Source organism: Topomyia yanbarensis, chromosome 3 (genome assembly GCF_030247195.1).
Source record: "Topomyia yanbarensis strain Yona2022 chromosome 3, ASM3024719v1, whole genome shotgun sequence".
NCBI lineage: Eukaryota > Metazoa > Arthropoda > Insecta > Diptera > Culicidae > Topomyia > Topomyia yanbarensis.
This window is the reverse complement of record NC_080672.1, coordinates 361,646,889-361,668,844: the sequence shown is the minus strand read 5'-3', so window position 1 is coordinate 361,668,844 and position 21,956 is coordinate 361,646,889. Positions and strand designations below refer to the sequence as shown.

Sequence of the window (21,956 nt, the reverse complement as noted above, 5' to 3'; positions counted from 1 at the left end):
CTAAAAGTTGAAACAGTGGTCTAGAAACGGCATAAAATGGAATATCTAGATTTTAAAATAGCGCAATTATTTGAAAAAATGTGAGTTGAAAAATCGGGTTTTGGAAAACACCATGAAATGGAGTGGAAATTGAAATGAAAAAAATATTTCTGACCAGTAATACATTGGAAAAACACAACGCAACTGTTACAGCAGTTACTATGCGCAAATTATACTTGCAAGCCATTATTTTGAAAAGCTATTTATTATATAGAAAATAAAGAAAATATAAATCAACGTAAATGAGAACGATTGTTTTTCTACTTCAAAATTTGATTAAATTTATTGGATAGATGATTGAAACCGATTACATAATAATAATAGTTAGTTACGTAGTAACCTGGTATTTAAACTGGTATTGTCACGAGTCACATTTCCACTAACAACACGAAACACTAACGGCAACGGTACACTGGGGTACAAATGTACCCCACACCAACTTTGACTCCTGCTTTCAAGAAGGCCGAATGCAAACTGGCTTTACATCCTTTTCCTACTCTAAATTGAATTATGGTTAGGGTCCCAGGTCGGTAAATTTCTCGTCTTCATACGGCTCCAAAGATGGCGTGGGATATTTTGTTCCCCAATGCAACGTTCTATTGTTAATACAAAATATAATTACGCCATTCATTTTAACACTCAAATGTACATTATGGTGGGACAAAAAATAGATTCCGAGCCATTTTTAGGTACTATTTGGGTCCCAAAACAACTGTGCAAATTCTGAGCTCGATCCCTGAAACTATATTTTTGCGCCCACTGTTCAAAGTTTACATGGGATTTTGTATGGGAAAGTGAACTTTCAAAAAAATAATTCCTCCAGGAGTCCATTGCTTCCTAAAAATAAATCGTTATGTGGTTTTTACAGTAAATTTAACAAAGAAAGTCTCGAAGACCACGAAACTATCTGAGGCTTCAGAAATAAGTTATTAAGCACAAACCGATTGATGCTCTGACCACTGATAAAATATTTATTTTTTTCTAGCACCACTGCTGCTTTAACTACAGTGAAGACCCGTTTTTATCAGTCCCTTGGTGACTTTTTTTTTCTTCTTTGGTTCTTAGATATAGCCTCGCAATCTTTTCTGATTATTTAAGTTCCCCTTAAGGGGGTCTGACAGCGCAAATTTTAAAAAATCGATATTTTTATTTTTGCATTTTTCGGATCTCTAAGATAAGAATTGGTTCGTCTGCTAGAGCCCATCAAACTACCAACTATCAATTTTCATATGAAGCTGATAAAATCGGGTCAAAAAGCGGATAAAATCGGGGGTAGATAAAATCGGGTGCTGATAAAATCAGGTATCCACTGTATATGCAATTTTGTTTTGATCTTTTCTAAATGTGCCTAAATCAATTATCGGAACTGTTTGGCCACTTCACAAGAGTTTTGAAGGATAAATTGAGGCTTCTTTTGTACATAATAAGAGTAAGTTAAAATTTTTGTATATAATTCTACTGTCAGCAGCAGTGATGCTATAAAAATAGAAATTTTCATCAATCTTCAGGGCATTAATCGATTTTTGCTTAATAACTTTTCCCACAAGCATCAGATCGTTTTGCGGTCTCCGAGATTTTGTTTCCTTGACAAATTTAAACAAAGACATTTATTTATTTTTAGGAGGTAACGGGCGACTTTCGAAAGAATTATTTAGCAAAAGTCGATTACGAACCTTTAAACTTTAAACCGTGGGCGCAAAAATATAGTTTCACCGATCGAGCCCTCAATTTGCAGAGTCGTTCTGGTACCCAAATGGGACCCAGAAAGTTACTCGAAGGAAATTTTATTTTTTTCATATAACCGTGTCCCACTCTAATGTACATACACCATAATCAGACACTTAACTTACTTTTCATTTGTATAAATTTTCTATCCCACTGAGTGACCATTTAAAAAAAATAATAGTAAGTCCGAGTAGTAATAATTAGTCTGGAATTTTTTCTAACGAGCAATCCATTTTTAAATATATATAAATTTATAATTATATTGTTATGAACCAAACGCGAGCCTATAAATACTAAAAATCTGTTCATTATTGGCAGAATCACGTATAAAGCAACGAAATACACTTTGGTTTCAAAAAAATATTATTGGTGGGTGTTACTGTGCACTGGCTTGCTCACCAAAAAGTTTCGATTTTGCTATGATATTAACCAGAATTTCTATATCTCCGGAATGTACGTCCCATTTTCCCCATTCATAAAATATGCGTGACCTTTTTAGATTTAGCGTATAACTGATGGCCAAGATGGACTGTCAGCTACTGATGAGACGAAGTCGAAACACAAAAGTCCGACTTACTCAAGCATTGCAAAAAAATTTTTTTTGAGTTCTCAAAGGCACCCTCTCATATTGTGACAAATGTCAAAGTAAGCTCAGATGCTAAATTCCACATCATTTGGACAATTCTAGACTCCCGCCCACTTCGCTTTAATTTTTTTAAAATTTGTGCAATGGGAAAATATGGAGGAAAACTATATTAAATGCTATAACTTTTGAAGTAGCAATCAGAAAATTACAATTTATATCTCTTTTTAAAGAAAATAACCTTAATAATGTTTCTGCTCCATAATGCAAATCATACATATTATGCAGCTTTCCAATGTGAAAAAATCTCAGAAATCGAACGGAACCTTTTTCATCTTTGTCCGTATACGAGAAGTTGTGGTTATAGGGCCTTTTGTCATTCATTTTAAATTTTATCATTTTCGCGTGCATATATCTCTATTATTCTTCAATCAATTTTAATAAATTGTACCTTGTTGAACGTGGAAAATTCTTAGGAACAAAATAAAAATAGATTCGTTGGTGGTAAATACAGAAACATAAAATTATCTGACATATAGTTTCGATTTCACATTTTTATCATAAAATCGCACATATTAACTCCATTTATCAACAAAATTCTTATTAAATTTACTACTTTTAGCGTAAAATACATTTGGGGTTCACATGAGAAAAGTTTTTATCCTGACAAAATAGGGAAAGTTGAGGTATTAGGACATTTAATTAAAAAAATGTGATTTGTAGAGATAATGTCAAAACATTTGATGTTTCTGAATTTTACCGCTAACCAATCTATTTTTGTAGCATTCCTAAGAATTTTCCACCCTCAACAAGTTACGTTTTATGAAAATTGATTGAAGAATAATAGAGATATATGCACGAGAAAATGATAAAATTTAATAATAATGACTAAAGGCCCTATAACCCCAACCTCTCGTATTCGGACAAAGGTCAAAAAGGTTCCGTTCAATTTGTGTAATTTTTTCACATTAGAAGAACTGCATAATATGTATAATTTGCATCACGGAGTAGAAAAATTATTTAAAGGAGGGGAGTTTGGGGCCAAAATGACCCAGTACCCCACTTTCCCGTATTTTTCTAGAAACAGAAATATCTCCATTCAAATAGTAAGGTTATTTTCTTTAAATTTTATACCTCCATAAATTGTAATTTTTTGATTGCTGCTTCAAAAGTTATAGCATTTAATATATTTTTCCTCCATATTTTCCCATAGCACTAAATTAAAAAATTTCAAGCAACGTGGGCGGGAGTCCAGAATTGTCCAAATGATGTGAAATTTGGCATTTGAGCTTACTTTGACATTTGTCACAATATGAGAGGGGGGCCTTTGAGAATTAAAAAAAATATTTTTTTGTAATGCCCTACTGTGTATTTGCGCCTTTATGCACAAATTTGGCTAATTGCCACTGGAAGAATATTTGACAAATGATAGGCTTCTACTGTTGGATGAGTGCTCGAAATTCTGAAAAGGTAAAAATCAACGTACAAATGGTTATGATTGACACAAATTCGCGCATATCAAACCTTATGTTTAACAGTATAAAAGAAACTATGTGCATTCGCGGATTTCCCTGCAAAATATTTCGAGCCTGTGAACCTTGGGTACCTTACATAAACCACTCAAGACACATTTAGTGTATTACAGTAGGATTCCGTTTTTGGCAACAATATATATTTTTCAGTTGCCAAAACAGGAACCGTGCCAAAAGTGGAACCTTGCTTTAAAAGCTTTTATTTTCAATTTGTTACATCATAAATGTTACAACAACAGTAATTATATAAGAATATGCGATATGAAATGAAATGATAGAAGAAAATCAGCAAATATAATTTCATTTGCTATGCCTGCCCCCATAAAATGTAGTAAATATGACTCCCATGTCTGGAAAAAAGTCAAAAGTGATATCAATTATTAAAACTAAATTTGTATGAGCATTTTGTAAAGGATTTACTATGTACAACAACAATGTTGCCAAAAACGGAACCCATTTGTTGCCAAAAACGGAACATTTTTGTTGCCAAAAATGGAGCATGCCAAAAACGGAACGTGCCAAAAACGGAATCTTAATGTATAATATACTTACCTCAAACGGTTCAACATTTCTGAATCACCCTGTAGCAAATAGAGCAGTTGTCAAACAATCTCTATTTACCCTCAAAAGACATGCGTTCATTGCTTTTGGGCTACCTTTTTCCTGAAGCCCATCTCATAATACCTAATTATTGACGTGCGCCTCCGACGATGATAATAGAGACGGATGGGTTTAAACGTTATTTTCTGTTTCTCCGTTTCGGATACCTGTGCCTGCCTACTTTATCTTTCGCTTATCGTTTGCGACCGACTTAAACCATTTCAGACTCTACTGATATCGATAAACACTTTTTCTCTCTCCCTCCCTCTCACTCGCTCTCTGCCAGCGAGATATGCCTTCCTCTGTAGTTGTACCAGTCAGTCAGCAAAGCGTGTAAGTGTCCGTTAGTGGATGGTGAAATATGGGATATTACTGTCTGTCGGTACACTTGACTGCACATTCAACTGCTGCTAGCGTCAACGATAATGACTACATACTACAATCAGTTTCTTTTTACTGACGAATGATGAATCGAATCAACAGGCTAATATTTTTCTTCTCTCTTTGGTTCGGTCGCCGGGAGACTCTCAGCAGTTGTGTTTCTTCCTCATATACGAATACGCGATGGCACGGCGCGCGGCTTAACTGGCGTGATGTGGTGAATCTCAGCCAGCAGCCAGCAGTCAGTTGACTGGAGTATTCCGAGTCTCGCACTGCACCAGTACAAAGGAGGGAGTTTCCCCAGCTAGAGGATCCCGATAGCCCCGCGGGTGTCTTTGTTGGAGAAGAAGCCTCCTCGCCCAAAGAAAACTGGTTCAGTTGAATCCTGTTCTTGGTGCCGTGTTGATGCGCAGTCGCGTCTCGTCGTGCCGTTTAAGCCACCAAATAAAACGCGAAAGAAGGAAGTGAAGTGTATCCATCTCGAGTGTGGTGCTTTGTGAAAAAAGCCTTCATCCATGCAATGATATGAGCTAGAAGCAATTAAAATTCGACCAAAAGGCGCAATCAGGCTACCGGATAGAAATATTTCTATCGTGATTCATACTAGCGTGATTCAATGAACAACCACAGTATGGACCTGTTGGAAATATTGGATGTTGCCCAGCAGTGGCTATTGATGCCGCTTGTTTTGATCATTGCACTGCACAGCTTGTGGCGATTGTACCGGAACGTTAAGGACAATGCGAGGCGGTTTATGCATCGGATGCAAGAAACGTTTGAACGAGAGCGAGAGCGACTGATCGAGGATATTAAAGCCGATCTACTGAAGACGCTAAACAAAGGATCGCGACCTTTAGATCTCGTTGGTGCTGCACTGCAGCCAACGCCCGAAGCAAAACAGCCGGCCAAATACAAAGAAAAGGGCAGTCAGCCCTCGTTCGAGTATTCGCGCCGATTAGATAGGAAAGATAAGAGTAACATTGTGAATGAAATCATTTATCAAATTCAGTCCGGCGATAGCCACAAAAACAGCACCGATGATGATAAAGTCGAAAACCGGGTCGAGCATGAAGACTCAGCTATACTGAAAGATGTGCACCGTCGCAACGTGGTCGCCCGTATGAAGAACCTATTTGAGTCACACGAAAGCAGTAAGTGGCACATTAACAAATTCGTCGATATGATCAATCACAACAAACGGCCATCCCCGCTGGCAACCATTAGTATGGAAAATCTTCGCTGTAAGTCCTTTATAGTTCCAAAAGCCGCATCTGAGCCACCGGTGGTTCGTTTACGCCGCAAAATTCGTTCCCAACAAAGCCTGTCTGAGGCTAGCAACCGGGACTACTCGGAGCTTGCCTCAAGTATCGAGGACATTATGGAAGCAGAACGCTTCTCAAAACGCCTCTCGCAATATTCCATCTCCGAGTACTTGGACGAGGATAGTCCTCTACCCCAGGAAGTTCCTACTAGTCCCAATTTTAATCGCGTCGCCAACGGTGTCAAAACCCTCTCGACATTGTCCCTGTCCGAGTTGCTGCGCGATGATGATCCAGAATATCAGCTCCATGGAGTCACTCTAAGGCGAGGAAATGCTGCAATGGGCATGCAAAAGCCCGTTGAGAACATCGATCAAATTTTGATGGATGAAAATCTGTCCCGCTGCTACTCGCAGTACTCGATCTCGGACCTGGTGGACGACGACGTTGTATTCCTGGAGGATTATCGTGATCAGAACGGGATGTGATTTCCGTGAGAATAAATCGCGTAGCGAGAAAAAACTTTCCTAACCTTTATATTATTCACAGTTTTATCGATTAAGTCGATTAAGTTTCAATTTCAAGCACCAAAAAAAAACAAACGGCGCTGTGTTTTATTTATACGTGAAAAAAATAATTGGTGGTAAAAAGTGAAATAACTTTAACGTGGCTGTAATTTATATTTGTGCTAGCGCATGCGCTAATAAAAACGACTGTTTAATCTATTATTGCTTCGGGAAGCAAAACAGAAGAAACGACCTCGATGCTGCTAATTTCTGATTACCAGCAGAACAAAGCCAATGATGGCAATAAACCAGCACTACTACGGAGCTGGCCATTTCTAGGGAAACCATAATAATGACGACGGTGAGTAATTTGATGCGCTTCACTTAATAAACTTTGCCGGTTTTTATTGTAATTATTATTAGTTCGAATGGCGTCGGGTTGGCTCGGTTATCGACGACGAAAAGATTGGTAGAATAAATCAGTTCAAACAACTCTTGCGAAGTCATTAAGCTTAGGACTACCTTTTGGTAGCGTTGTGCAGAAAATTACAGCTATTTCCTCTATATAGTGTGGAAAACTTCGGGTTTCGGTCGGTTGTATACCAAGTAGTTTTGGGCTTTTCGACGCATCACAATCATTTGTCGACTAGAAACACTTACTCTAGGGAGTTGTCCTTGTTATTGGTCACACAACTGACACCTCCGCTGTCAGTTTATTCCAGCCTCTTTTTAACTCTGCAGCATCTCCTATTATCTTACCATTCTTCTTCAGATTTCTCTTGACAATTGTCCAATATGTGTCGCTATTACCTTTTTCTGCAAAATTTGCCCCGATACCACTAAAATGTTTCTCCGCTATAATAACTTACTAAATTTGGCCAAAATATCACTGATTACGTGACTTAACCAAGTAAAGAATACATTTTTTCAAGCACTCTTCCTTGACATCTTCGTATCATCTGACTTATTTGTAATAAATATCTAGTTGTCCGCAGCTCCAAATTTCTTACCAGATCAGAAGTTTTCTAGCAAATTTTTCAGCCAAAACGTACATTAACTTGCTCGGATCATCTTCTCGAGCTAGATAAAGCTTTTACCCAAGAATCCAAAATCTATGTTTAGCGCATCTCTCGTCGTTCATAAGTAAACAAACTTTGATAATAACTTTGGTAATATCTTGCTGCAAAATTTCGAACACTTCATTGCTTGCGATAACGAACGATATATTTCTTGCAGATGGATTTTCCACTCTACTATGACTAATCCCGTACTTAAGGCGACATCATGATCCGAGCGTGCTTGGATAGTTTTATTTGATTCCGATGCCTCCCAACACAACTGATCGTAGGTGTTACTAAACCACGTATTCGGTTCCAACTGAACAATAGTTTGAGGGCATCAATAATGTTAAGAATTTCAACTAATTCGCGATTTTTGAATATGATTACGTTGTATTTCCAATGTGCCGAATACTAACTGAAGCAGATTTAATCACCTATTGTGTTATTGTTGTAGGGGTATGTCGTCAGGGTGGGGCTACCGTCAAAGTTGGGCACATGCTGCCATCTACCCTGCTGCGTGAAATTGTTATTGTCAATGACAGAAAAATTTTCAGAACATTGCTTGGTACGGAGATTTTTGGTAAAAAGATTCGAGCTTTCATTTTGTTTTTTGAAAAGTTGGATTTTAATGTTTTGTGTTCCACTCGGCAGTAATTGACACCAATTTGCTGCCAGTAGGGCGATGTATTCATAATAACACCGAACTGGCGCCAGTAAGATACTAAATTCAAACAGTTCACACAACGTTTGTGAACACCTAAAGTAACTGGCTGGGAGCGAGTAATGTTTCGGTTAGTCAAGCACTCTGGGTCACTGACGAGTGTTGGGAAACGAACTGTCTTTTGGTATGAGAGTCAACCGTCTTTATTTTTTTTTCGGTAGAACAAAGTACGGTACGGTACGAAGCAACCCAGCTACAAAATGTTAATTGAGCTGGTTGGCCAAGGGGCTATGCAGACCTGTAGTGTTTGGTTGGTCAGGTTGACCCCCGCCAAGGGCGCCAAGCTTAGAGGGACGCTGAAATATGCTGTATAAAATAAGTAAAAATAAATATTAAAATAAGTAGGATAAATGCGCTATGAAAATGGAGCACTAAACTGAAATTTCACAAACAGTGTCAAAAGAGTACGCAACGGCCCTATCTGAATGGGACTAGATTCATTCACAATAAATAGCATTGAAATCAAATCTAAAGTTGATAGAAGATTAAATAACGAACTGCAATGACTTCCAATTGAAAATAGCGAAAATTGTTACAAACTTACGCAAGAAAAAAGGGACAAATATTTGATCATGGGCAGTAAAGTAGCATTGTAGCAAAGACCATGAAGAAAGTTCGATCGTTCATCAGCGAGAAGATTTTTTGTGTTTCTTGAAACACTGGAAGCTCTCAATTTTCCAGGACCTGGAGCTGTTTGCTTCGGTTTTGTGTCAGCGCTTCCTGTAGCTGTTATATTCGGTCGCTCATGACAAATGTTTTTACCTTTACAACAAATCTCGTTCGAGTACAGTTTTTAGGAGCAGGAACAGATTTCTCACGATGGGGATCGTCAGAGTCATACTCTTCCCGATTTGTCGTGGTGAGACGTAGCTTTCTTTAGTATTTCTGTAAAAAAGTGCTAAGAACGGCTTTGATTAAATTTTGATTCTCTGCATACTTGCCACTCGCGGTTTTATTACTACAATGGCCTATTTGCCTTTATTTAGTGCAAAACATGACGTGCGGTACGAACCTTGTGAAGAACAAATCCAACATAGCAATTCTGCTAAGGGATACGAGTTTGAAGGGACATACAATTTTGTCCCGTCCTGTGCGATTGCCATTCAAAAGCTTCACTCACTGGAGAAAGCGGTCCTTGAAACAACCAACCGCTTCACCCCACGCATCACCTAATCGAAACGGTAACAACACCGTCGATCTCAACTATGTAAACCGACATTTAGATGCTGTCAGTCCGTCATAATATCTCCTGAAAAAATGCTCCGACCCTCGGCATCAAGCACCTAACCTCGAAAAACAAATCTGCAGTGATGTTATTTTTTGTATGTCTTCAAATTTTGTCCCATCCCAAAGGACCAAAGGAGTGACATTAATCTTCTTAGCCAAGTCAACAACGATTTATCATATCCCCTTTAAACTGAAACGGTCGGTACGGTTGTCCTCGTTTCTTCCTCCTTCGAGATTCAAAAGGATTCGCTACTTTGATTATTCATTAAATGAATAATTTAATTGCCGTATAATTTTGAATCATCTTTTAAACAAACTCTGCACAGTAGGCCTGGCCGTTTTAATATTTGCGACATATTACATATATTACATGCTACAAATATTGATATTGACAAGAAAAACACTAAAGTGTAACTGCAGTGTTTTCCAGGATGCTTTTCAATACTGGCTGTGTAAGGATTAGAATAGAATAGAATAGAGAGTCAACCGTCTTTATTTTTTTCCAAAGAAAAAAATGGATTTACCAATTTGCGCATAAGGGCAGACCTAACTTCAAAAAGTTGGATTTTTGTTTTTGAAAGAGCCGCGAAAACAACTAAAATCTTGGACTAAAATGATGTCACGATGTCGTCAAGATTGGGCCAGTCGTGTAGTCAGGATTAGACAACCTCATTTTTTACTCAACAAGTAAAACAACAGTCTTGAGCCTATTTTTTGCACCGAAAAGCCTTACAATAATTCATTGCCACAATAAAATTAATGTTTTATCAATAAGGTCAATCAATCAAAAAACAAAAGCGCGAGGCCTCAAAGACGTGCCAAATACGTCCAAACTCGAACGCCAGCCAATCTACTCGCAAGGCCTAAAATTGAGCTCTTTTTGTGAATAAATTGTAAACCATCTACTCAATGGATTAAGAAACTTTTTTTTTTATTTTGAAGATACATGTTTTGACTTTTCAATTTTACTTTTGAAGATTAGAAGAAAAATCTCTCGCGACCTTGAAACTTAATGTTTAGAAGAGAGGGATTTCTTTTATGTTATAATTTGTAAAAGTTATGCAACGATTTGTGAAAATTTCCAATATTTACGTTATTTTTTGGCCTATTAGGGGACTAAAAATGGAACAAATCGACATTTTGCAAATCCCTCTCTACCAAACATAGCGGTATGTTTTCTGAACAATTGGAGAAAAAAATATTGAAATCGGGCCAGTACTTCTATGAAAAGTCTTACTTGACGGCTTAAAAAACACTACTTTCGGGAAAACGCGTTCAAAGATAAAGTATGGTGTATAGCTCGATAGTAGTAACTTACTAGATAGTCTACTATACCGGGTCCGCAGAGCTCACCTTCCTTATCACGAAAATGTTCTTGGCTTTGCACATTTTGCTCCCTCTCTGTTGAATTCGGGGCTGATTTGTCGCGACACCCACTTTGCGTTCAGAACGAATTATACGTTCACTATCGAGTCGAGTAGCACATCTTTCAGCTTCAGTCCCCAAGGTAATTTCCATCATCCATAGCTTGTAAAATCGATGAGAATCCTTGGTTCAAGATACTGACTGCCAAATAAGTCACAACATTGACCACCTGCCTGCCAGAATTTGTGCATGTGTTTTGGCATCGAACGTTTCTAAAATTCTAAAGGCTCACTCTGACGCCACTTGCACCAACTGTCCTCGCATTTTCGTTGCATTTCGCATATGTTTTACAGAATTTGAGTTTCTCCGAATTGCCAGCACATAAAATTTTGTTAGCTGGCCGATTGATTTGTCCGTAAACTTTCCCTTTTCTTTCCCACCTATACCTTTGTTTTCTTTCTTCAGTTTTTGTAATCTCGTTCCCATGCGTTTCTCGACATGTCCGACGCATTCTTTCTTCCGTACGACAATCTCGTCCCCAAAAAGAAACAAGAAACTATTCACAGACGCTCACATATTCATAAACCGTCAAGAACGACGGGTGAATTCTCTAAACAATGATTTTTCCATAGACAAGCGTCATCGTGGTGCGCCGCGCTTAGTATCTCAGAAGCGACCGGAGATGGGTACCTTTCGATTCCCAGAAACATGCGAAGGAATATGATTTTCACCAAATACTTTCTGTGGCGTATTCTCAGATACATATAGATTGAAATTAAACAAAGAAAAAAAAATTGAAACCATTAAGGTAGAAGACGATCTTAGAAAAAACGGAGTTTTGGTAAATTTTCGCCGGAAAGCTCTATTTTAATAGTAATAGTGTGCTGCAAATCTTAACTTTTCGCAATTTTTGGAATGTAAAAAATCTCAGGAATCAAACGGAATCTTTACCATCTTAGTCAGAATATCAGAATTCTAGGGCATTTCATCAATAATATCATATTTTATCATTTCCTCTATTATTCTTCAAACAATAATTTTTTTCGCTTCACCCATCTGAATTTTTTTTTCGCTTGACCCATCTGAAATTGTTTTGCAATGCGAAATCTTACCTAAAAATTTGGTCTTCTATCGAAATTGTAATTTCACCTAATTTGGACGACTGTTTAATAATTTTGACAAACTTAATTTTTAAACAGAGATTTTTAAAAAACCAAGACTTTTTTCGAATTGTTTCCTCGTTTTATGTTTCGTCTTCGAACGCAAAAAAAAATTCTGCATTTCCAAACTCAAGTCTAATCTCAACTAAAAAATTTCCTTGTCCCAGAAGGGCATTCTTGACGAGATATTGATATATTGAGGAGAAAATTGACCTGGTTGGTAAATTGTTGGATATCATTATTTTTGAATCATCAGTTCAAGAGACGTCACGACATTCCGGATATGTTCTAGATTTTATCCGCCCATCTTTTTGCACACAAGTGTAAAACAGATATGCGTTTATGATATATGTAAGTCAATCCAACCAATTTGTGTAGAAGATTTTTACACATACTTCGAAGAGAATACCATCCAGTCATACATCAAGTGGAGATAGCTGACCACATTATTGCTTTGCTGTTCTTTGACTTTCAATTTATTATATGTCCCGTAATTTCTGTCTCTTTCATTTTTTTTTTAAATTTTCCCGAACATCCGCCTTCCTGTTTAATCATCTCCATTGAACTCGGTCGGACCATATTTAACCTTCCGGAAGTCGCGCTAGTGCACTGAGTGCACGCTGCTCTGAAAATCCAGCGAAATCGTCTTAGCGGCTGCTCGTTCAGTGGGCCATTTGCGCGACTTCCGGAACAAGATTAAACTTGTTTCCCCTAAGCATTCTAAAGATTTTGAAAGAACTTACGCAGAACCATTCAGCCGTGACAGATATCTCACAAGTTCACCCAGATAAGCTTAGAATTGTAGTATTTCGTCTAAAGCATTGGCGACAAGTGTTTTATGAAGCACGACCCTGTTCACATGCCCGCTCACTAAGTTGAGATTGACGGTGTAGACACCGATTCGAGTTTATCGTGCGTTGATTCACTGAAGAACGGGGTTGGTTGTTACACGAACCCCTTGCTGCGGTGAGCAAAAATTTTCAATAGCAATCCCACAGGATGGGGATAATATAAGTCTGCGCTTATATTTTTCTCTTTAGAAAACACCAAATATACCACAAAACCAAAGCAAACAGACTTAGAAATTTGAAATAAAATAAGTAGTTTCCAGCGCTTCCGGGAACACCAAAAATTAGTGCAGGACCAATTGGATACCGGCAACTTTGTGATATTGTGGAGCACCTCCCGACATCGAAGAGACTTCAATTTTCACGGTACGCAAGGAGTTGTCTTCTCGATGTCAAATGATCTAGCTTACTCCACAATCTTTACAACAGCTTTAAAGAGGTGGAGTTTTACCGTTTTACCGCTCATTACCAAGTATCTATGCCACTTGTGTTTCTAGGAAACTGAATAAATGAGTGAAAAAATTTGCAATAATTTTCCCCATTTTTAAATTTTGACGTAGGATATTTTGTTTTCGATATAGAGGTGCACGTTGCAAATTCTACAAAAATGGTATGTAACGAAAAGTGGTCCAATTTTAAACGCATATAATTCAGCCATCTCACGATAAATTTTCAAATTTTTTGCGCATATCGCCCCGAAATACTTCTAAGAATAGGTTCCAATAGATAAACCCAAAGATTTTTGATATCATGGCATTAAAAATTTAAATAATGAACAAACTCAAAATATCGCGCATTTACACACAGAAGATAGCGCTTCCCTAGTCCAGCACGACAGATTTGTGTACCTAGCGCGCTACGCTTCTATGAATGACGTCATCATCGACTATTTAAACGGACGGATTTCGCCAGAGCAGCTCACTTGCCTGTTGAACAGCAGGCGAAGTAGATCACTGCGCTGTGTGTTTCCACAGCCAGTGTATCTGCTTCGCCTGCCAGTGCCAGTGATTTAGAAGTCTGTTACACTGCCTGTGGAGGTACGCTACCCAGTGAATGCGAATGAGCTTGTCCGTATGCTATCTTTTGTGTTGTGCTCGTTTCCAGCACACTTTTATGTATAATTATTGGTACACAAAATAGTTTGTACATGCGAGCTCCATTTGCAAACACGGTTAACATAGTATCGTGGAAATTAGTTGTCTCTTTCGCTCTATCCATCATTATCAGCGTTGATTCATTTTGCTTTGTGCTAATGTTTGAGGCGAATGCGTAGGTAGATAGATCTAATAAATTGCACAACGGAAGTTTATTATTTACGTTCGATCAATTCATAGATTCATTTCCCCATCACGTGATTCATTTCCGCTCAGCCTATAGTAGTATAATAGGTACATACTACAAAGCCTATTTATGAATGAATACACTGCCACTTGAAAACCCGTTGCAAAAACGCATCTTGTTCATATACAAAATTGTTTTCGATTCTTGTATATTTATAGTTTCGATATATGATTAAGACCTTCTCTATATTTGTATGCGTACTCTAGGAAAGTTACAATAATGGCAAAATATAACTAGAATGCTTGGTCTATACATGAAATGTGATTACATCTGAGATCTTCTTAAATAAGTTTAATCGGATTCGATCACCTACTACAAATGAAATGACCTGATAACCAAGAAGATTTGGTTCAATATGTAATATTCGATGTTGATTGGTTGTGATTAAACCATAAGTAAGAAATATGTTTGATTTATTATTACTATCAATGTACTAAGAAAATAAATATTTTACATTAAGGTTGGACAGAGAAAGGGTAAAATTCGCAAACGAAAAAAGCAGTTTTTTCCACACCGTATGTCAGATCTTCATAAAAATCAATCAGCAGTACTGTAACAACATTCTACATACGCTGATTGATTTTTATGAAGATCTGACATACGGTGTGGAAAAAACTGCTTTTTTCGTTTGCAAATTTTGCGCATTCTCTGTCCAACCTTAAGTAGTATAGTCCTACGTCTACAGCTCGTGCAACCCCATAGGGCTCCCCCTTGTAGTTTTTAAATATAAATTTTTTATTATAGAGGTTTTAACATTACGGTTATTTTCCTCTTTTTTTCTGATTAGAAAAATTTCTTTTTGGCCCTGGGAGTTGGGAGTCGAACACAGATCAGCTGCGTTCAAGGCAATCGATTTACCAAGTACGCTATGCCCGACCCCTAAATTTGAAATCTTTGTAGTTAAAATTTACGTGATTTTTGAAAAATAATTTAGTATGTGCCTGGTAATGGTTCTCCTATCATGACATATTTTATGATTTACCCTCACTTAGTTCATAAAGCAGATCAAGATTTCAGCGCCCTTCTAAGGTTGGAGCCTCTGGCGGGGCTAACCCAGCCAACCGCACGCTACGGGCCAGGGTATAGTGTGAGTCATTATAGAGATGCTCAATAAGACAATATGATACTCCGAAGAACTTTTTACCGGGATGAAAACTCATTTTGTGTAGAAAATCTTTACCAATACATTGATGGCCTGATTTTGCTATCTCTATCTTGTACTTTAGCTAACAAAATCAGAACATATATTTTTATTTCTTTTTGAAAACCAGTGTAGTTAATTTTTTTATTTTTGCGTATTTTGCATCTACTAGATAAGAAAAATGTGGCCATAAAAGAATTCATACGAATTGAGCTTGGTTCGTCAGCTATGGTGCTGATTAGTATTTTGCTTTATCCAACAAGCTTTGTATAAAATCCTTATTTAATTTCCATTTTTAAACCTGTCGTATTTTTGGTATGAACTATAGGAAATCCCAATGTGCCAGCTTGTGTACGGGAAGATTTAGCGTAGTGTTAACCAATCACGCATAGAAATGGAGCATTGCTTCTAGAGAATTTAGCGACGCATCATGACGGTTATTGTTGTGACGGAAGTTAATAACCATCAGCCAAGGGAGTTGATTCATCATATTTAAATTTTCACCGAACAAGAATGTTTCGTATACATTGAACGTCAATAACTTTCTACCCAATTAACTGATTGATATTTTATCACCAGTCGAAATATATCTACGTATTCAACGCTTAGTACTGATTACTCAATATTCCGTAAAGTAATTGACTATATGTAAAACTATACAGCAACAATTTCGTAAATTATGTCACATGTTGAGGGGGATTTAAAATTTTGACATTTTGTGACATACGCGAAAGAGGAGTAAAATAGAATGTAATACGTCAGGTCACGTGTTTTTACTTACGATAAACAAATTAAAAACTAATTCGTTAAGTATTTACCAGAAGACGGAATAAAGAATAGGGGGGAATTTTGGGGAATTTTTGTGATATATGAAAGAACCCTTATAAAGCCGTCGCGTCATTAATCCAAATCATCCTAATCTATTGCTACGTTATGTACCGTATTGGTGAGCATTTGATATTGCTCTGCCTCAGAATTTAGGATTTTGTCCTATAAAATGTCATAAAAGCCTCTGTGTGTAGCCAATTATCCAGTTTTTGCTGATTGTTTATTTGTCACCACGCTATTTATGCCGAAAAATAGTCATATTGAGTTACCCAACATTGTCTACCGCCAACATCTAGGATTTTCAAATCCTAATAGAGTTTTTCATATGGCATTGCTTATAACACAACAAAAACATTAAAATCGCTTGTTGTACTATTACGATTAACAAAATGATCCTCTCGTAAATTTCCCGAATGAAATAAAATAACCCGAACCACAATCCATGCAAAGGTCAACCCCAATTAGCCTTCTTCAAAGTGGACTGTATGTACTGATGTTTGCAGCGAGATGAGCAGACCGTGTGAGTCGCGCTCCTCGGTGCCCCCGTTTATTGACTCGTTCCGTATGAGTCAGCCACTTGACTTGATTTGATTGAATTGGCTGCGTGAGCCATATGACACTCGGGGAGTCAGTCAGCTTTGATTGACCACGCGAAGGTTCATCATAATCAATTTTAATGTGTGCGAATAGCCATTTTCCTGGCGTCTGCTGCCGAAGCTGATGGTATGTTTAACCGCGGGCCATCGGCTGCTAGCCAGTCATCGCAAAGTGCGCGCGAACAAGTGGCTGCAAGCGGACGCTATCATTATTATCATTACCGATCGAACTCGTTCGCACATTATGTTCGATGTTGATGCCGAGCTGAACGCAAGGCGATTGACCGTTGGTCGAGGGGTTGGGTTTCACTTTCATCGAAGCGGAAAATGTTTCAAATACCTATGCATTTGAACTCCGCCTGGAATTATGTAACTTTGTACCGTAATCTAAATCATATCATTGTTTTTTTTCTCACTTTTCAGAATGCCATCCTCGTTGCCAAATCGATCGAGAGTCCGGTGAAAAATGCCACACCACGCCCGTTCAGTCGGCCGGCAGACGTCGAAGGCGGAAACATTTCCGACCGGCTCGGAAAGATCAAAACGTCTTCGGAGAACTGGAAGAATCGTGTCGGTAAGTATAGCTCGGAAGGAATTATCTGTACTCGATGCATAATAGTGTCTCAAGCTTGACGAAGATTAGGTTAATAAGGATGTACCGTAATGTTCGTATAGACATCTTCAAATCTTTAAGTGATTCTAACTCAGGACTTTCAATGAAACACTGAAGAGTTATTTTAACATGTTTATTTGACACATTTTGGAAAAATTTCAAGCTCTTTTGGCTTGAAACAATCTTGCAAAACCATTTACTTTTTTTTTATCTTATCAGCATTGTTTGAAGAACAAAGGAAACTGTTCTTTCTAATTTTGTCATGTTGATCCATCCAGATGTAGAAGTCGCACAAGAAGGAAGTTTGACTTCTGTCAAACATCGAAGCTATTGTCTTCCGGTGCTTTCGCGTAAGTCCAAGCATTCATGACGTGGACCATTTGCCGTAGATGACAATGGAGCTTAGAGTTTCGAAAGTCGCCTTCATCCAGTTCGACCATGTCAGTCATTCAATGCTGATAACGCTCAACAAAGTAAAATAAAAATGTTTTACTTAGTGTTCTTGTTGTGAGGTGTGGAAGGCCGGCACCTTCACTCCTACTGACCCCGCAATGATAATACCATTACACAGATAAATCATAGGTATAATATACCTATGACAGACTGGAGCGTCTTAGCTTGACCAATGCTGTATATACAGGTGTGGTTAAGATGACGCTTTGGTATTCGTAAGATGAATCTTACATGAATAGTATGAGTGATCACCAGGCTTGTTATTTGCTCACACAATGAGCCACAAAGAGCGAAATACACCGATTAAAAATAGAGCAGCACAAAAGCACTGCGATGTGCAGAACGACCGCACAAAGAGAAACTTGAAAACGAAAAAGAGTAAGATCTGTGCACCAAGAGCTGCACAATTTCGTTCAAAGAGTCACCTTGAAGAGCCACTTTTTGTGCTTCCCTTCACTGGAAAGCAGGTAGAAAGGCGAATCAAACTACAATTATCGACAAACATATGATTACGGCTTAAAAGCCAACTGTCAAAATTCTCTTTGAAAGGAAATTTCAGACAAACTGTTACCCGACAATCACAGATGTTTATAGTAAACAAAAGAAAAAAGTTTTCTCTTGCATTAACTGCTATGAACTGCGTTTAGCCAGTAACGGTTTGTCCGGAATTTCCTTTCAAAGAGAATTTTGACAGTTGGATTTTAAGCCGTAATCGTATGTTTGTCGAGAATTCAGATAAAGTTTGATCGGAAGAACGTTTTGAAAATGTTTTTTGGTTGCCTTCTCTACCTACGTGCGCGTGGGACCAAGATACACACTAAAGAGCCTCTTTATTTCTACTCTTTGTGGCGTGCAGCCATGGAGTAGAATACACGTGTGGGAGCAACACGCATCAGAGTGAAGAGGTTTATTGTGAAAGAGAAGAGCGGTGGTTCGCATGAAAAGTGCAAAGAGCGTTTGTTGTTCTTCTCTTTATTTGTTCTGAGGTGCATAACAGCCCTGGTGATCACAGAATAAATCGACTTGCTTTCGTCATATTGTTCGTTTCGCTCCCATTGAATCGTGTGAACGTTATGACGTCGATCCGTTGTGCTTCTGGATTGTTTACATATTTTTGGTATCCAATACTAGCAAACCGTGTGCTCTGCCACAGCTATATATACCACATTGAGTTTTGACAAGGTAACGGACAACCCTACTCAGGAACCGCTGAGGAAAAGTCATCTACAGACATAAAATCCAAATCACAGTCTCAAATACCTGTGATCTGAAGCACAAACGGTTGCCAAATTTGTTGCTGCAATAATAAACACTGATTGATATTGAGATACTAGATGCAGCTTTTCATCTAGTATCTCAATATCAACAACCGATACCATCAGTGCTCACACTCATGATCCGCAAAGGTAAGAAGCAAGAAAAAAAATGCTCGCGTACATGAAGGTAGCAACCATGATGATGACACGAAGGTTTACAATAGAGAAAGTAAAATGATTGACCCTCAACACGTAGTTTGAGAAAAAACACAAGTTTCTCCCCCGCGTGAAAAGGTCTCGCAAGCGCAACGGCAAGCCGGGTGCAAGATTTGTGATGAACAACTATCAATACTCGTTTTATAATTTTCTTTTTTTACATCATTGCCTCCATTTAGCTAACGCATTGTACCGTGTCCTATAAACAAATATTAAAAAAAATCGCGCAACGATTACCCAGAATAAAAGAACCATATTTCTAGACAAATAATCTTCCATGTTTTGCATTATATTTGACAGCAAAAATACAAATACAATTACTTCAATGATTTAATTCTTCTAGATTTCAATTTAATTAATCTTAACACACTCAGATTGTGAAATTGTTCGAATGTGTACGACTTTGACGAATTTATGTTCGTAAATATATTTGGAAAAGGGAAAATTTTAAAAATTACGACCTTTTGTTCAGCTAGGTCTCAACGGTGCAATAATGTATAACGGACAATATTTTTAGCTGTGTCCTTTATTAGAAAAAAATTACGCAGAACATTGAATATTACATTCTGTTAGTTTCAGTTTTCAAAGTGATTACTGATATCTTTTAATGTACGTAAAACATGTTAAATGGTTCCATTACAACAACACCAAAGTAACTCTAATCTATAAATATGGGTGAGCAAAATCATTTCGGCATCACTCACTCCGACAAATGGAAGAGAAGATATCGTGTCATTATGGTTATTGCTTCCCGTTTGCGGGAAAGACTTGCTTTTAAGTTTCTGTTTTTGAATTGTTGAAAGCGTTTTCGTTTTTAGATTCGCGTGGATGGACGTGTTTTTTCTGTGGGATTTTACGTAACAAACCTCAACTTATAGGATTGAGATATGAAATTATTAGACGCTTTCGATGCTATTGAGATTAGACTTCGTAGTACCGACCCATTTTCGCGAGAACCGGTACTGCGGTACTGAAGCCCCTAGTACCGGTAAAGTACCGGTAGTATCGGTACTCGAATGATTTTTTTCTAAAGATTCGAGAAACGCTTCTAAGTGAAATTAAATGCTCAAACTGATGTCTCATTGCAGCAGAAGCTATTTTTCGCAATGGTGATTCTTTTATTTAGAAAGCTAGGCCACTTTGAATTCAATAACTACTAAGCGGTGCGAATTTCGTCGACTTCAACAAATGGTAAATATAAGAAAGCCTATTATCAACAGTAAATCGCTTTGCTGTAAATTGGTTTCGGCTTTTATGCATACCAAGGCTCCTAATTTCCTGTAAACTATGGTGTTTCGTTGACTTTTCCGATCACCAAAATTACGAATCGCTCCGTTCGAAGCAGTTCACCAACTCTAAAATTGTAAGCTACTAAATCGCTGTCCGTTCTTTTATAGATAAAGCTTTATGCACAAACCAAATACAGACATGACTTAGACCACAGCCCGCACTACCCAGTGAACCAATCAGAATGTCGCTAATAAAAAAAATAAAACAATTTTTTACTCTTATGCTAGATGTGAATACTTTGAAATTTTAGTAGATAGCTGAAATTTTATTTCGACCAAACAGTGCAGGAATTTAAACATATCGTGCAGTACAACGGGAGAACTTCTAGAATTATTATGATGATGGCCCCACCTAATTTCCCCACAAAGGCGTAAGCTGAACGATTTATCTAGAATATAAGTAAATATAATTAAAAGCCACCATGCAGACCGATATTTGGAAACGAGTCCCGCTATAGATTCGACATATTTTCCATAGAAAAATTGTATAGTACCGAAAATATCGGTTCTGGCTTTTGTTCCGTACCGGTATTACGGTAGCAATAATGGGTCGCTATTCGCAGTACTACCGGTACCACAACCCTAATTGAGATCTGAAGTGATCCTTACAATTTCTAAGTTCACTGATTTTAAAACTGACAGCGAAAAAATTCTTAGAAAGCGATTTTATAAACAAATACTCAAAAAAAAAAAAAAATATTTTGATTAAATATAACTAGTTCTCAGTTTTGTTCACCAGCCTCAACATTTTAGTCGCACTCCTGAATTACCTATTGATATTCCTCTGCTGTTTCATCACACTCCTTGGAAATAAATTGGCAATCATAGTTGCAGCATTAAATTCCTCGTGTGAATATAAACTAAAAGCTCATTCGTTTTCGAGCTCTCCATCGAGACAGAGGTTGTTTTTTCTAGTCCGTAGTGCTGTGTGAGGCGATAAAGAATAGTTTTAATCCGCATTCAAGGTTATTTTGCCAGTTCGGTTCGGTCCTCAGTCTTTTGTTCGCGTGTGAGGATTAAACAATAGCCAGCTGTATAAGCTGGATCGGTTCGTCGTTGGACACCAGTTTAAAGCTAAGTGGTTTTTGTCTTTTGTAACACATTTATTGCTTTCTTCCGTCTGCGCGGGCGCTGACCCCGTGCGTTGACGTTTTCTATGGTTCCCTCTCCGGATGGTCAAATGGAAGTTGAATCGGGTTCAACTTCTAAGGCTCCC

At 37.8% G+C, this 21,956-nt stretch overlaps 1 protein-coding gene across 3 annotated transcripts in view; it reads left to right on the top strand.

Annotated features, from left to right (window-relative positions):
* LOC131693248 (supervillin) overlaps positions 1 to 21,956 on the top strand; it is a 322,482-nt gene that overhangs the window by 270,990 nt on the left and 29,536 nt on the right. For 2 of the 3 annotated variants that reach the window (XM_058980923.1, XM_058980922.1), the window contains one exon: positions 17,337 to 17,487. In XM_058980923.1, the coding sequence (XP_058836906.1) occupies positions 17,337 to 17,487 (151 nt within the window). Of the gene's footprint in view, positions 1 to 6,840; positions 6,987 to 17,336; positions 17,488 to 21,956 lie in introns of those variants that run through there. The other variant, XM_058980924.1, reaches the window with a different exon arrangement.